Source organism: Mustelus asterias, chromosome 10 (genome assembly GCF_964213995.1).
Source record: "Mustelus asterias chromosome 10, sMusAst1.hap1.1, whole genome shotgun sequence".
In the NCBI taxonomy this organism is placed as follows: domain Eukaryota; kingdom Metazoa; phylum Chordata; class Chondrichthyes; order Carcharhiniformes; family Triakidae; genus Mustelus; species Mustelus asterias.
The window spans coordinates 54,975,508-54,992,337 of NC_135810.1; the positions used below are offsets into that span (position 1 = coordinate 54,975,508).

The window sequence follows — 16,830 nt, forward strand, 5'->3', positions numbered from 1 at the left end:
TTTTGCATCGATGTGCTGGGCTCCTCCATCATTGAGGATGGGGATATTTGTGAGCCTCCTCCTCCAGTTGTTTAAGTTGTTGAATTGTCAATCACCACTCTTGACTGGATGTGGAAGGATTGCCGAGCTTAGATCTGATCCAAGGTTGTGGAATCGCTTAGCTCTGTCTATCACTTGCTGTTTTTGCCATTTGGCATGCAAGTTTTGGTAGCTCAACCAGGCTGACACCTCATTTTTAGGAATGCCTGGTGCTGCTCCTGGCATTGCCCTTCTGCACTCTCCATTGAACCAGGGTTGATCCCCTGGCTTGATGGTAATGGTTGAGTGGGAGATATGCCGGGCCATGAGGTTGCAGATTGTGCTGGAGTACAATTCCGCTGTTGTTGATGGCCCACAGCGCCTCATGGATGCCCAGTCTTGAGTTGCTAGATCGGTTCGAAGTCTGTCCCATTTAGCACGGCGATAGTGCCACACAACACGATATAAGTTATTCTCAATGTGAAGGCGGGACGTCGTCTCCACAAGGACTATGCGATGGTCATTCTTACCGATACTGTCATGGACAGATGCATCTGCAGACGGCAGATTATTAAGGATGAAGTCAAGTATTGGTTCCTTCACCACCTGCTGCAGACCCAGTCTAGCAGTTGTATCCTTTAGGACCCGACCAGCTCGATCAGTAGTGTTGCTACCGAGCCACTCTTGGGGAACATTGAAATCCCCCATCCAGAGTATATTTTGCGCCCTTGCCATGCTCAGTGCTTTCTTTAAGTGTTGTTCAACATGGAGGAATACCGATTCATCAGCTGAAGGAGGACGGTACGTGGTAACCAGTAAGAGGTTTCCTTGTTTCCCCCCCCCCCCCCAAACTGTGCTGCCACCTCTCTTGGGCCTGTCCTGCCGGTGGGATAGGACATATCCAGGGATGGTAATGGGGTGTTATCTGTAAGTATGATTCCGTGAGAATGACCATGTCAGGCTGTTGCTTGACTAGTCTGTGAGACAGCTCTCCCAATTTTGGCACTAGCCCCCAGATGTTAATAATATCCCCAATATCGAGGCACTGGTCACACTCGACCAGCTGCGATGGACGGGCATTGTCTGCATGCCTGACACAAGACTTCTGAAACAAGTGCTCTACTCCGAGCTCTGCAATGGCAGGCGATCACTAGGAGAACAGAGGGCGGCTACAAGAACACTCTGAAAACCTCCTGAACCCACCCCGGAGTGGAAGCAAGTCATTCTCAACCCTGAGGGCTGCCAAAGATGTAGTTGTTCAGCTTAATCGGGGATAACTGGTTTCAATTGTTTCTAGTTGGATGTGGCTAGTCGGCCAGTTGTTTTCCAAAATGTGAGATCAGTAGATCAGTAATATTAAATAAACAGTTAGTTAATGTTAAAATGAATCGGTGTAGGTGCTTTATATTATATAGGAGTCTGTATATAGCACTGTCTCTGACACCACTACAATATTGTCGTCCATTTGCTTAGCATTTAATTCTTCCAGAACCTATCAAACTAAATTTCATTCCTATACTGTGTGGAATTGCCCGTCATTAGAAGAATAATGACTCCCTACCAGGTAATCTACCTTTTGTATTATCAGAGCTAAGTGTCAATTAAAAAAACATATAATCCATTTTTTAATTACACAACTTGTGCTACAATTAATGAATCACTATTTTGTATTTATCTCCTGGATTCACATGGTTTAATCCATAAATTTTGGAGATCAAACTTAACTGTCATTATTTTTAGCTGATTTTGGTCTATTTCATTGCTGCTGTTGTTTATGCCATGTGTTTAGGGTTCCAAGGTGACCCAAACTGTTAGTTAAATAATTTAACTGCTCAACTGCATTTGAAAAGTGTTCAGCTGTTATCTAATTGGAACAACATGTTTAATACCAGCGTTTTCGCATTGTTCAGGCAGAAAAGATGCAGCGAGAGGATCTCCAGACTCGGGTCGAATTGCTGAATTCCATGGAGAAAAAATACTGTGATCTTGGTCCTGCACATGACTGCATTGTGTGGCATGATGGTGAGACATGGAGGTAACCACTGAAGTGATTCCTAAAATCTGTATTTTGCCTGACTGTATGAAAAATGTTTGTTGCTAAAATATTCAGATATTGAGAATGGTGTTTTAAGCAGTTATAAATAAGAAGTAATCTTTGTGTTTGATGCTGTTTTGAATTGTTTTGTCACTTGAAAATTTTAAATTAGCTGTTGAACAAGAATTTAAATTTCTCTTCAAGAATGAAAGAACCTTTTGACAAATCACTTCATTCAAGTTGAATTCTACTCAGAAGTGTGTTGCTGTGGTTTTATAAGTAGTCCCCTGTCGACCTTTTGTTTTTAGAGCCTGTGTAGACACAAGTGACTGTGGCGATCTCAGTAGCTGCACTGTACTAAGGAATTACAATGAAGCACAAGAATATGCCTCATTCGGGATATCCGAGATGCTCAACTACTCTGTCAATATTTATGATGAAGGCAACACACTCTGTATTGTGACAAGTGGAGGTAAGACTTTATTTCACCTGACTCTTGCACATGCTCTCAGAATTTGGATAAATGGAGAATATCCTGCAGGGGAAAAATATGTTCTCTCGAGCAAGCAAAAGCTCTGTGTGGATTTCTCAGGTTCTTAGTTTGGGGATTCTTGGGTACAGTGATCTCAGATACCTATCTACTTGAAAGGAAGAGTTACATTGCACCAATGTTAATGTTTTGCATGTTCCTTTAATTGCTTAAGGAATTGTCCTGAAACCAGAAAAACAGTTACATTCTGAATGAACTCATTCAGCAACTAGAGTTGTGGCTTTAAACAAGACATGTTTCAATATAACAGTAATATATATATATCGAGCATTACTTGGCATAATGTTCTTTTCTTTATCGAATGTTGTATCATCTAACTTGTCGGCATTGTCACAAAAATTATTTATTTATGTTAAATATTTTACAACGTCCATTGTTATGGAAATGTCTAATTTCATGACTCGTGTTTTAGGAAAGTAACTTTTAGGTAGGGGATTGAATGGGGAAAAAATCTGAGTTTGAGAGGTTCACAAACTTAAAGTAAAATACCATTCAAATGATACTTCATGTATACGTGTTCAGAGTTGAAAAAGCAAGAGCCCTAAAACAGCATGTGGGCATGTTTAGCTGGGGAACTAAAGACAGTAAGCGTGAGGAGAATTGTTCTGCCTTGTTAAAGATGTGAATTAGCCAAGTAATTCTTCAGATCAGTAATATGTTAAAAAGCAAATGATAAACAAGGGAGATTCTAAAATTATCCATGTACTTTACTTCAAATGGCAGGTTTGGGAATAGTGAATAATAGGTTTGAATTTCTATCTGGGGCATCATGCTACCATTGGGATGGGTTGCAGGGGACATAGCCTTTTGTGTTGGATTTATTTGTCTGTTTTCTCACAGGTAAGGCAGAGAGAGAAAGCTGCCAGCTGCTGGTGCAGGGAAGCAGCTGAAACCTGCTATGGGAAAGGAAGGTGTTTACATATTTTGGAATCATTGAGCAAGAAAATAATGAGGCCAATGCTTGAGTTGACTTGTGCACGGTTGTCAGATGAATAAAGATAATTGGCGGGTCTCCAGACCAAATGCTAGTGGAAGAACCCCATAGCATCACATACCTCAGAAAACAGAGGAAATTTGTGAATTCTTTAGATCTGTGGCACACCTTGGTTTGGTGTCAGGAATGAAGGAACCCTTAAGATCCTGGAAAATATAGGGAAACCATTGGGTGGGAATACCGGAGAAAAAGGAGTGTACTGTTGAGATTTTCAAGCTTAAATAAAATGCGTTTACAAAATATCGTGTTATGTACTCGCTTTGTTTAATTCTTGTGCAGTAAAGGCTTTTGTTAGAAACATGAAATCTAGTGGTGTGATTATTGCAGTTAATAACTAGGAGTATGATTTTATTTTTAAAATTAGTGTCCTCCCTTGAGATCATAAAACTATCTTAGAGCTTCTTGCTGTGTTCACTGTCTAGGATGAGAACCATGAGGGTCTTTTGAAATCCTCGGCAATGTGAAAAAATATTTTTTCACCGAGAAAGACAGTAATGTCCATACTTGGGTAAGGGGAGTGAAGGCAAGGTAGCTAAATTTGCAGATGAAACAAGGATAGGCAGGAAAGGATGTTGTGATGAAGACATAAGGAATATGTTGTGATGAAGACATAAGGAATATGCAGGTTGAGTGAGTGACCAAAAATCTGGCAGGAGTATAATGTGGGAAAATGGAAAATTGTTTACTTTGGCAGAAAGGAAAAACACACAGTATTACTTAACTAGAAAATGCCTGCAGAGTTCTGAGATGCAGAGGGATTTAGATATTCTAGTGCATGAATCACAAAAAGTTAGTATGCAGGTACAGCACGTAATCAAGAAGGCTAATGGAATGCTGTCCTTTATAATGAGAGGAATTGAGCATATAAGTAAAGATATCATGCTTCAGTTATAGAGGGCATTGGTGAGACCCCATTTCAAAGAGTGTGTACAGATCTGGTCTCCATATTTAAGGAAGGATGTCAAGACATTGGATGTGGTACAGAGGAAGTTTACTAGATTGATACCTGGACTGAGTGGGTTTTATGAGGATAAGTAGGACAGGCTGGGCTTGTTTCCTCTGGAATTTAAAAGAGTGAGAGGTGACTTGATTGCAGTATATAAGATCCTGAATGCCCTTGACAAGGTGAATGTGGAAAGGATATTTCTTTTTGTTAATGAGTCCAGAACTAGGAGGCAATATTTTTTAAATTATGGGCTTTTGAATAACACTTTTAAGACAGAGATGAGAATTTTTTTCTCTCCGAGCATTGTACGACTTTGGAACTCTGCCTCAGAAAGCAGTGGAGGCAGGATCATTAAATATTTTTAAAGCTTGGGTGGATGGATTCTTGTTAGGCACAAAAATCAAAGGCTATTTGGGATAGATAGGTATGTGGAATCTGAAAAATATCAGCCATTGAATGGTGGAGCAAGTTCGTGGAGCCTAATGGCCCACTTCTGCTCTATTTCGTATGTTCGGAAACTTCATTAATTCCCATTGAGAAACTGCAAACATTTTATATTGAAGGGCCAAGTTTCATAAAATATATGTAGTTCCAGTGGATGCCCTTCAACGTAATTAAGGGTGCAGTTCAGAAAGGCCCTACAATAACATCCAGCCTTTTCTTCAATGATATCTGGATTATCAATTTTGTAATGTGAGTCCATTTGAAACATTGATAACTCTTCACCTAAAGAAGAATTTCTTGTTAGTTATAAATTTGCTTTTGACTATTTTGAACCGGTGTACCTTTGTCCTAGTCTCACTATTTAAAGTAATTTTCTGGATTTGCCTTTCCTTTATTACAGTATATCATTCTGTCAGATGCCTCCTTTCAAATTCAAATGCACAGGTTCTCTTTTCCTCCTAACGCAGCCCAAGGATCAGCCTTGTATATCTTTTCTATGCTATTTCCAGTGCTAGCATTTCTTCTTATGTCTCAGTAACTAGAACCAGATGTTGTACTCTCTCATCAAAGCATTGTGCAACTTGATAACAATGTCTCTGACTTGTGTTCTACAATTTTGTGTTCTACAATTTTGTGCACTATCTTATCATCGTGCTTTGGCACATTACCTTGCTTAGACTGATGAGCATTCTATCTACTAAAGTTTCCAAGTCATTTTCCACTTCATCCTTAGTTATTTCTTCATCAGTCAGGTCACCCATTTCTGCTTCTTGTTGCAGTATTTCACACCACTCATTGTGACATTTTATTTGCCGTTGTCCCTGCTGCCATCAGACTTTTGAATGGACCTACCTCACATTAAGTTGATCTTTCTCTACACCCTAGCTATGGCTGTAACACTACATTCTGCACCCTCTCCTTTTCTTCTATATGAATGTTATGCTTTGTCTATGTAGCGTGCAAGAAACAATACTTTTCACTGTATACCAACACATGTGACAATAAATCAAATCAGATCCATTAAAATATTTTGTTGAATTCATTTTGGGCTGCTCCCTCCAATTCCATGACCTCTATGGACATGTATTTGGATGTGCACTTCTCACAATCCCCCAGCATTAAAATAATATCCTGAAACTTAATATGGAGTGCTATTTTATAAAACTGTAAACTTAAATGTTACAACTGACTTGTATAATTGACTTACATAGAATCATTAGATAGACTGGACTATTGTGCGAATGTCTTGCCAATGTAAAGCTGCTATACTTGTATGTTGGCATTTGTTCTCAACAGGGGCCCATGGGACACATGTAGCTAGTATAGCTGCAGGTTTTTTCCCAGATGATCCCGAACGGAATGGCATCGCACCTGGGGCTCAAATTCTTGCTGTGAAGATTGGTGACACAAGACTTAGCACCATGGAAACTGGAACAGGGTTGATCAGAGCTGTAAGTGTTCACTTACCATCCTCTTTTAATTCAGCAGTGATAGCTTTTGATTCATATTGTTCTTGACAGGGATATTTCCTACATTTAAGCTTTATTTTCCACCTATCTTATTTCCTGCTGGATACATAGACCCCAAAAATAGAGGGAAACAGAAGAGCAAATATGTAGGCAAATTGCTAAGAAGTGCAGATAGTAAATGGTAGTATTAGGGGAATTTAAATACCCGAATAAAAATTGATACACATTATTGTATAAGATAATAAGGCTGTAAAATTATTGAAATGAACTCAGGAGAACCTTTTTAGTCAGTTCATAGCATGCCCAACAAGAGAGCAGGTAGAAGGGCAAAGCTGAAAATTAGCCAGTTATGTTCCTATCCTTAAAAAGCAGAACAAATCTGGCAATTAACCAACCTCCCCAATCCCCCGCCATCACTTTACACTCAAATCATTAGCATAGGGGTGGAAATTGTATGTAATCGACAGTCGCATCAAGCAGCACTTGCTCAGCAATAACTTGTTCATTGAAGCTCAGTTTGAGTTCTGCCTGGGCCACTCTGTTTTGGACTTTATTACAACCTTGATTCAAATGTGGACAAAAGAGCTGAATTCTAGAGATAAGGTGATTGTGACTGCCCTTGATATTAAGTCAGCATTTGACAAAATGTAACATCAAGGAGTCCAGCTAAAATTGAAGTCAATTGAAATCCGTATCAACTGCAATTCTTCAGATACTGAAGCAGTCCATGCTTGGATGCAGCAAGGCTTCAGCTGATAAATGGCAAGTTTCATTCATGCCACACAGGTACCAGGCAATGACCACCTACAACAAGATAGGATCCTTAACATTCAGCAGCACTACAATGCTGAAGGGAGGCAATGGCCTAGTGGTATTATCGTGAAGTTATTAACCCAGAAACTCAGCTAATGTTCTGGGGCCAAATCGTATAACGTCAGATGGTGGAATTTGAATTCAATAAACTATCTGGAATTAAGAATCTATTGATGACCATGAAACCATTGTCATAAAAACCCATCTCGTTCACTTATGTCCTTTAAGGCAGGAAATCTGCCATCCTTACCTGGTCTGGCCTACATTTGGGCTACTCCAGAGCCACAGCTATGTGGTTAACTCTCAGCTGCCCTCCCAGGACAACTAGGGATGAGCAATAAATGCTGGCCATCCAGTGATGCTCATGTCCCTTGAATAAATAAAAAAATCCTCCACCGTCAAAATAGTGGAATTACCTTTGACTAGAAACTTAATTGGATCAGCCACATAAATATAATACCGACAAGAACAGGTCAGAGTCTGGGAATTCTGAGACTAGTAACTCACCTCCAGACTCCCCAAAGCCTGTCCACTAATCACATGGCACAAGTTGGGAGTGTGATGGAATATTCCCAACTTGTCTGTGTTGGACTGCAACTCCAGCAACACAGATGAAGCCCCACAAATCCAGGCCAAAGCAGCCTGCTTGACTGGCATCCCATTCACCATCATAAACACTCATTCCCTCCACCACTAGTGCACAGTGATAACAGCTTGGACAATCTAACTGATGCACTGCAGCAACTCAGTAATCCTCCTCTGACAGCATCTTGCAAACCTGTGACCTGTAAAAGCTCGAAGAACAAGGACAGTAGATGTACAGGAGCACTATCACCTGCAAGTTCCTGCACACAATCCTGATTCGGAAAGATTTTTGCTCACCTTCTATGAACGAATATAAAAAAATCTGGACAGAGGTTTAAAGAATGAGTGGGTAAATGAAACCGACATCAATGGAAGCATGTTTTAGTGGTAGTGATCATATTTCAGTTAGATTCAGAGTAGTTGTGGAAAAGGATAAAGATAAACTGAGTGAAAGTTTTATAGGGGAAGGGTTAATTTTACTAGGCCGGGATGTGATTAGGTAAAAAATGGACAGGAAATAGCTGCATGCGGATGTCAGAGCAGTAGAAAATATTCATGGAGGAGCTAAAAAGTGTTGAGAACAAGTAACTTCATTCAAAAAAAAGGCTGTAACTCTCAAATCTAGAGCCCACAGATGTCAAAAAGCATACAGAGCACGCTAAGACAAAGAAAAAGAAAGATTTTATGCTCCCCCATAGTCATTCTTTCTTCTATACCGTCACCCTTCCCCTACCTCCCAAGCCCAGAACAGCACCCCCTTCATCAGGGCCTGTCAATCTGACTCCAGTGATAGTCCAGACTTAGCTTAAGGTCAGGCTCCTCTCCTTTGGAACTGCCTGTAGCCCTAGAAGTGGCCAGCATGCTGCCTGTGACTGCTGGAACTACAGATGGCTGGATACTCTATAGGACAGTCTTCCTCCCGAGATAGTGGTGAAGATGTCATCTTAAAGCAATTAACACTACTGCCAGTATTAAATTGCTGAGGGGTAGCTGTGACTGTGGTGGGCAGAACCATGGTGCTCTGTAAAATATAGCCCCTTATGTCGTCGGATGCTGAGAGCCCAATATTGTAGGACACTTAGAGGAGTATAGAAAATGTAGAGTTAAATAAAAAAGAAATTAAGCATGCAAAGAGATTACTTGCCAATACTTTTTCATGCAAATTCAAGGAAAACACAAAGAGGCTATCTCAGGAAAGGGTAAGGTCAGTTAGAGATCATAAATGTGACTAATGTGTGGAGGCTAATGTGTGAAGGATTCTTAATGAATATTGTACATCTGTTTCCGTGAGAGGAACAACGCAGACATATTAATGAAGTGGAGTGAAATATCAGATGGGACAAACAAAGTGAGGGAGGAAATATTGAAGAGTTTAGCATCCTTGAAAATAAAGAATTACCAGGCCTGGATGAAATGTACTTCGACTGCTAAGGGAAGCAAGGAGAGAAGTAGTGGATGCTCTCTCTGATCATCATTTTCCACTTTTCTCTGGTCACCAGCAGGGTTCTGGAATATTGTTAATGTCATACTGTTGTTTGAAAATTGAGAAGGAAGTAACCTTATTAATTTCAGGTCAGCTGACCTTAATTTGGTGGTGGGCAAATTATTGATAAAATTCTGGGTGACAATATGCATCATCATTTAGAAAGGAATGGATTAATCAAGGCAGTCAGCATGTGTTCGTTTACGTACGGTCATGTCTAACTAAACTAAATTTTTAGAAGAAGTAATAAGGAGGGCCATAAGGGCAGCATGTTTGATGTAGTCTGCATGGATTTTAGCAAGGCTTTGGACAAGGTCCCACATGGCAGACTGATCAGTAACTGACAAGCTCAAGGGATCCACAGAAAGATAACAAGATGGGTCTAAAACTGGCTCCGTGGGAGGAAATGAAAGTTATGGTTGATGGGTGTTTTTGTGACTGAAAAGTTGTTTTCTGCGGGGCTCGATATTGGATCCCTTCCTTTTCGTGGTGGTATATATCAAAACTTTCAACTCAATTGCATGATGAAGAAGTTTGCAACTGGTGCAAAAATTGGCTGTGTAGTTGATTGTGAGGAAGAAACCTATAGACTACAGCAAAATATCAATGGACGGGTTCACATGAGTAAACAAATAGCATACTGAATTCACAGAAGTGTGAGAAAATGTATTTCAGGAAGACAAGCAAGGCAAAGGTGAGAAGTAATTCTTTTACCCAGAGGGCTCTAGAACTCGCTGCCTAGAAGCATGTTATGTTAGGAATGGTTTAACTGCAACCTTCCACTTTAGACCTCGTTTGTATGTTAATTGTTAATAGTACTCACCGGGTGGCACTGGGGTGTTGGGTGTATGTGGAGTTGTAAAAGAGAATAAAGTAAGTTTGTGAAGAAGCCAGACTTGCATCATCTTTTATGACTGGACTGCAACTGAGAGGCTTAGCATGTTAGAGGCAGAAATCCTCATCATGTTAAGCTTAGATATACACTTGAGGCACTGTAGCCTACATCACTAGAAACCAACGCTGGAAGGTGGGATTATACTAGATAGCTCATTTTCAGCCAGCCACAAGAGACTGAATTGCTGCCTTTTATGTCTTATACCTTTCGATGCTTCTGTGATATTGTTCCAGTACAGCATTAAGTCTTTCAAAAGACAACACCTCCAACAATGCAGCATCCACTGGGATGGTGCCAGAGGCCTGGAGAATGGCGAATGTTGTTCCTCTGTTTAAGAAAGGGAATAGAAATGACCCTGGTAATTATAGACCGGTTAGTCTTACTTCGGTGGTTGGTAAATTGATGGAAAAGGTCTTTAGGGATGGGATTTACGACCACTTAGGAAGATGCGGATTAATCCGGGATAGTCAGCACGGATTCGTGAAGGGCAAGTCGTGCCTCACAAATTTGACTGAATTTTTTGAGGAGGTAACTAAGTGTGTTGATGAAGGTAGGGCAGTTGATGTCATATACATGGATTTTAGTAAGGCGTTTGATAAGGTCCCCCATGGTCGGCTTATGATGAAAGTGAGGAGGTGTGGGATAGAGGGAAAGTTGGCCGATTGGCTAGGTAACTGGCTATCTGATCGAAGACAGGGTGGTGGTGGATGGAAAATTTTCGGTTTGGAGGCAGGTTGCTAGCGGAGTGCCACAGGGATCAGTGCTTGGTCCTCTGCTCTTTGTGATTTTTATTAATGACTTAGAGGAGGGGGCTGAAGGGTGGATCAGTAAATTTGCTGATGACACCAAGATTGGTGGAGTAGTGGATGAGGTGGAGGGGTGTTGTAGGCTGCAAAGAGACATAGATAGGATGCAAAGCTGGGCTGAAAAATGGCAAATGGAGTTTAACCCTGATAAATGTGAGGTGATTCATTTTGGTAGGACTAATTTCAATGTGGATTACAGGGTCAAAGGTAGGGTTCTGAAGACTGTGGAGGAACAGAGAGATCTTGGGGTCCATATCCACAGATCTCTAAAGGTTGCCACTCAAGTGGATAGAGCTGTGAAGAAGGCCTATAGTGTGTTAGCTTTTATTAACAGGGGGTTGGAGTTTAAGAGCCGTGGGGTTATGCTGCAACTGTACAGGACCTTGTATTTCCTCAGTGCTCTGCTGGAATACAGCCTGGATTATGCTCTGGGTCTTAACAATGTATCAGAATAAATGTCATTGTTATTTAAAGTGAAGAATATAAAAAAAAGCTTTAGAAATTATTTGCAATTAAATTAATATTTGTTCATGATATTCACAGTTCACAATACATTTCAAAGATGCGGTAAAAATATCTGCTCATTCTCATTTTATAAATCGTTTGAAAACTGTAAAAGCTTTTGAATCAGGTTCTGAGATTTTTCACAATGCCTGATTGTCTTTTGCAAAAATATTTAAACCGGGAATATATTTAAGACTTATTCCTATTCTGTCAACAGATGATTGAAGCAATAAAATATAAATGTGATCTTATAAACTACAGCTATGGTGAGGCTACACATTGGCCCAATGCAGGGTGAGTATAATTGATCAGTGCTTCTTACTGTGGAATCAAATTTGACAGATTTGAGTTGTCACTGGAAAGAGAAATAAATTGCTATTAGTGCGAACCATGGCATTGTTTTGTTTCTATCAGTGACAGTAGGACACTATGGGCAGAATTTTTTGGCCATACTCGCCCCAAAACCAGAAGATCCCACCCGAGGTCAGTGGACCTTTGCATGGTCCCCCTGCTATGATTCCCGTGGCAGGTGGGACAGGAAAATTCCAGTATAGATGTTACAAGATTATTCTAATGTATCCCTGTTGCTTAAAATGAGCATTCACTCATATTGTCCCAACAGTGCTGACCACTAGCATTAACATCTACTATTAAGTTTATTTATTAGTCACAAGTAAGGCCTACATTAACACTGCAATGAAGTTACTGTGAAATTCCCCTAGCCGCCACAGTCCGGTGCCTGTTCGGGCCAATGCACGTAACAAGCATGTCTTTTAGAATGTGGGAGGAAACCGGAGCACCTGGTGGAAACCCATGCAGACATGGGGAGAACCTGCAAACTCCACACAGACAGTGACCCAAGCCGGGAATCGAATCTGGGTCCCTGGCGCTGTGAAATAGCAGTGCTAACCACTGTGCTACCGTGCCACTCCCGTCTACACAGTCAAAAGCAAAATACTGCAGATGCTGGAAAGCTGAAGTTAGAACAGAAAATACTGCCAGGGAGAAACAAGAGTTTCTGTTTCAGGTCAAGGACTTTTCTTCAGAACTAAAGAAAGATAGAAATGTTATCAGTTTTGAGCAAGTGAAAGAGGGGAAATGGAAAGGAAGGATAAAAGGAAAGATCTCTGGTGGGGTACAGCGTGGGAGAGATTGAATGACAAAAGATTTTATGATACAAAAGGCAAAGCGAATGGTAATGGTTGTAGTAAAGCAACAAAATATTTGTCCAGAGTGGGTGTGAATAACAGAATGATGAAAAGCTGTCTCTGAATCAAAAATATGAAAAACAAGATTAAGACCTTCACATGAGAACTAAAAACAGAAACAAAATGGGGGCCTGGCAGAGTTTATGATCTGAAATTATTGAAGTCAGTGTTGATTCTAGAAGTTTGTAAAGTGCTTAATTGAAAGATGTGGTGCTGTTCTTTGAATTTGCAATGAGCTTCACTGGAACATTGCAACAAGCTGAAGACAGAGATGTGGTGGAGAATTAAAATGACGAGGCAGTGGAAGTGTGGGGTCAATACCTGCCAACAGAGCAGAGAGGTGATCCACAAAACGATCACCGAATCTGCATTTGGTCTCCCCAGTGTAGAAGTCACCTCATTGTGAGCAACACATAGAGTATGCTACATTGACAGAAGCACACGTGAACTGCTGCTTCACCTGGAAGGAGTGTTGAGGCCTTGGATGCTGAGGAGAGCAGAAGTGCAGAAAATAATTTGGACACGTTTGAGGGCTGTGACAAACATGTTGGAAGGAATCCTCTTTCGAGGAAAAAGGAAGACATATCAAAGCGCTGTTGTAGAAGATTACATCATATGAAAAGATGTGAGGGAAGTGGAGAAACTGGTAGAATGGGTTGCAGTCCTTCCAGAAAGCAGTGTGAGGAAATGTAGCCAACACAGTTGTGGGAATCAGTGGGCCTATAATTAATAGTAATGGATAACCTGTCTCCAGATATGGACTCACCTGACGAAGGAGCAGCAAGCGCTCCGAAAGCTAGTGGCTTTTGCTACCAAATAAACCTGTTGGACTTTAACCTGGTGTTGTGAAACTTCTTACTCCAGATATGGAGCCTGAGAAGTCCAACAATAGAAGGGGCGAGTCAGAGATAGACCATGTGAAGATGAGAGAAGGATAGAAATTTGAAGTAAACATTTTCCAGTTCCAGGTGAGAGCAGGAAATAGCACCAATAGTCATCTCGACTTGAAAAAGAGTTCAGGGAGGTATCTAAATAGGATCAGAACAAAACATGTTTGGTGTATCTGACAAAAAGACAGGGGTAGCTAGTACCTATGCAAATAACTTTAGCAACACCTTTTATTTAGAGGAGGTGAGAGGGATTAAAGGAGAAATTGTTCAATGAGACAACAAGTTCAGCTAATTGAAGGAGGATGGTGGTGGTTGGGACTAGTTGGACCTCCGTTACTGCCAAATCTGCTGAGGACTTCCAGCATTTTCTGTTACTAATACCAGTTTCAAAGTTTCTGGTTATATTGTCTCAGGTGTTTCGTTCATATCCTACAGAAACAGCTATACTGATTAACCTTGACAGAGGCTACCTACTGTCTTTTATTTTTTCTTCTGATTTACGATTTGCAAGCATCAGTGTTATGATTGCGGAGAATCTCCACTCATCTTTGTTTCTCTGGCATTCCCACTTAAGGTTTCAGGGTTATTTGCAGCTCATTTGCTCTATACTTCTCTGTAAATAAAGGCTAATGATGTGTGTTAAAAATTAGGCCCCAGTTTGATCCTTCACTGTCTGGCTTTCTGAAGTAGAACATGATAGCAGGGTTTGGGTAACTAAAGATGAAGAATGGAAACCAAGGAACATTTGATACAAATCTAAAATTCTAGGGGACATTATGGAAAATGACAGGAAGCAAGTTTAAATTATTAGGGTATGATTAGTTTCTGATGCTCTCCAATCTGAATCATGTGACAAATGAAAAAATTAAATTGGTATATTGACCTGGATTCCTCTTTTGTCAAAACAAAAACAAGCTGTGGCCCTTCATACAAGAAGTTAAATCAGATAAAGTATCTTGCGAGATAGATGAATAGTGATGAAGGTTTGGACCTCTTATCAAGGTTCCTGGGTGAAACATACAGGAAAATGATGCATATAATTTGGTAGATTTTGGAGGTCATTCCATGGCAGAACATATCATGGATTTTAATGGATTGTACAAAAGTTTGATGTTCAATTTGGAGATTCCTGGATTGATACTAGCATTTTCAGCTACTAGATTGTGCTAAGGTGTCTCACATGGATTCTAACTGGTATTCCGTTCTCGGCGAAGGAGATTCTGGATCAGATATCTGTTAGCTTGAAAATAGTCTGGGGTAGCAGTCATTTCCTTCATGAAACAAGTGAAACATCCTGTTGTGGCATGAAGAATAAAGACTCAATAATTATCTGAAATAAAAATGGAAATTGCTGGATAAACTCAGCAGGCCTGACAGCATAATTCGAGAGAGAAACAGAATTGAAATTTCGAGTCCATATGACCCTCCTACATAACTATCTGATTATGAAATAGTTCTGTTTACAGCAGGAGACACAGTTGGAACAAGAACAATGACCAAATGAATATCAGGGATGCCCAAGGAATGTTAATAAGTATTTAGGCATGACTTGAAGTATCATTAGGCGGTGAACAGCCCAAAGCAAAAAGGTAGGGACTTTGAAATGATGTATGATGAAGAGAATTCTGTGGAAGAGGATGAAGATAATGATGAATCCAAACAAATTAAACAGGTCACAAGGACTTTCAGTCTCGTACAGCTTACTTAAGTTTGGTGATGTCAACATATTGAACAGAATTGTATTTCCATTTAAAACAGCTGCAAGTGATTTTATTGATATAAAAGCAAAATATTGTGGATACTAAAAATCTGAAATCAAAATAGAAAATGCGGCACTGGGGGACCAGCAAGCTATGGGCCAGTATAATTGAACTCAGAGAGTCCCACTGGTTAACTGGATGATTAGAATTGAGTATTATGTTTTAAACATGTAAATTATGTTGCAGAGTTTGGCATAATCTCCTGATCTTTGTTTTAATAAATTTTCTATTTTTCAGATGCATTTGTGTAGTAATTAACGAAGCAGTATTGAAACACAATATAATCTATGTGTCAAGTGCAGGCAATAATGGACCTTGCCTTTCCACTGTTGGGTGTCCAGGTGGAACTACTTCTAGTGTCATTGGTAGGAACTGATCTTATTTAACTCCTCTCTGACTATATCCACAGGTTTTTGTTTTCAAATCCCTTCCACTAATTTTCTCCCTTTCTCAAAGATACTCACTGTTGCTGAGGTTCCACAGCAGTTACCAAGTGTTTATTGTACCTCACTCAATTGCTATGAACCTAGACAGTAACTGCCTACAAGCAATTTAACGGCAGTGATCATCACAGTCAAGCATTATTCTGCTTCCCTCTGTTGTCCACACTTGCAGCAAGGGTAGGCAGATCATCTGATGAGGGATGGGGTGTTGTAGTCAACTTTCGGCATCCCAACCAGGAGGCATTGAGAGGAACTGTATTGCTGCTATAGCCATACCTGCTAAAATCAGCTCACTCAGCACTGATCAGGGGGTCAGACCTAATCCTTTCCAATTTATACATCACTACAACTAACTACATACAAACAAACAAATAAGGAGCAGAAGTAGGTCATCTGGCCCTTTGAGCTTGCTCCACCATCTAACAAGGTCATGACTGAACCATTTTGTGTTTCAAATTCTATATTCTCAGCTACCTCTGATAACCATAAGACATAGGAGCGGAAGTAAGGCCATTCGGCCCATCGAGTCCACTCCACCATTCAATCATGGTTGATTTCAACTCCATTTACCCGCTCTCTCCCCATAGCCCTTAATTCCTCGAGAAATCAAGAATTTATCAATTTCTGTCTTGAAGACGCTCAACGTCTCGGCCTCCACAGCCCTCTGGCAATGAATTCCACAGACCCACCACTCTCTGGCTGAAGAAATTTCTCCTCATCTCTGTTCTAAAGTGACTCCCTTTTATTCTAAGGCTGTGCCCCCGCGTCCTAGTCTCCCCTGCTAATGGAAACAACTTCCCTACGTCCATCCTATCTAAGCCGTTCATTATCTTGTAAGTTTCTATTAGATCTCCCCTCAACTTCCTAAACTCCAATGAATATAATCCCACGATCCTCAGACGTTCATCGTATGTCAGGCCTACCATTCCTGGGATCATCCGTGTGAATCTCCGCTGGACCCGCTCCAGTGCCAGTATGTCCTTCCTG

The 16,830-nt window shown here is 40.5% G+C and overlaps 1 protein-coding gene across 5 annotated transcripts in view; it reads left to right on the plus strand.

Annotated features, from left to right (window-relative positions):
• The window catches only part of tpp2 (tripeptidyl peptidase 2), a 147,366-nt gene that overhangs the window by 23,831 nt on the left and 106,705 nt on the right, over positions 1-16,830 (plus strand). For 4 of the 5 annotated variants that reach the window (XR_013498869.1, XM_078221718.1, XM_078221719.1 and 1 more), the window contains 5 exons: positions 1,929-2,053; positions 2,362-2,525; positions 6,284-6,438; positions 11,760-11,836; positions 15,638-15,765. Coding sequence is in view for 4 of the 5 variants with exons in the window: in XM_078221718.1 (XP_078077844.1) it covers positions 1,929-2,053; positions 2,362-2,525; positions 6,284-6,438; positions 11,760-11,836; positions 15,638-15,765 (649 nt within the window). In the remaining variant the exon portion in view is untranslated. Of the gene's footprint in view, positions 1-1,928; positions 2,054-2,361; positions 2,526-6,283; positions 6,439-11,759; positions 11,837-15,637; positions 15,766-16,830 lie in introns of those variants that run through there. The other variant, XM_078221721.1, reaches the window with a different exon arrangement.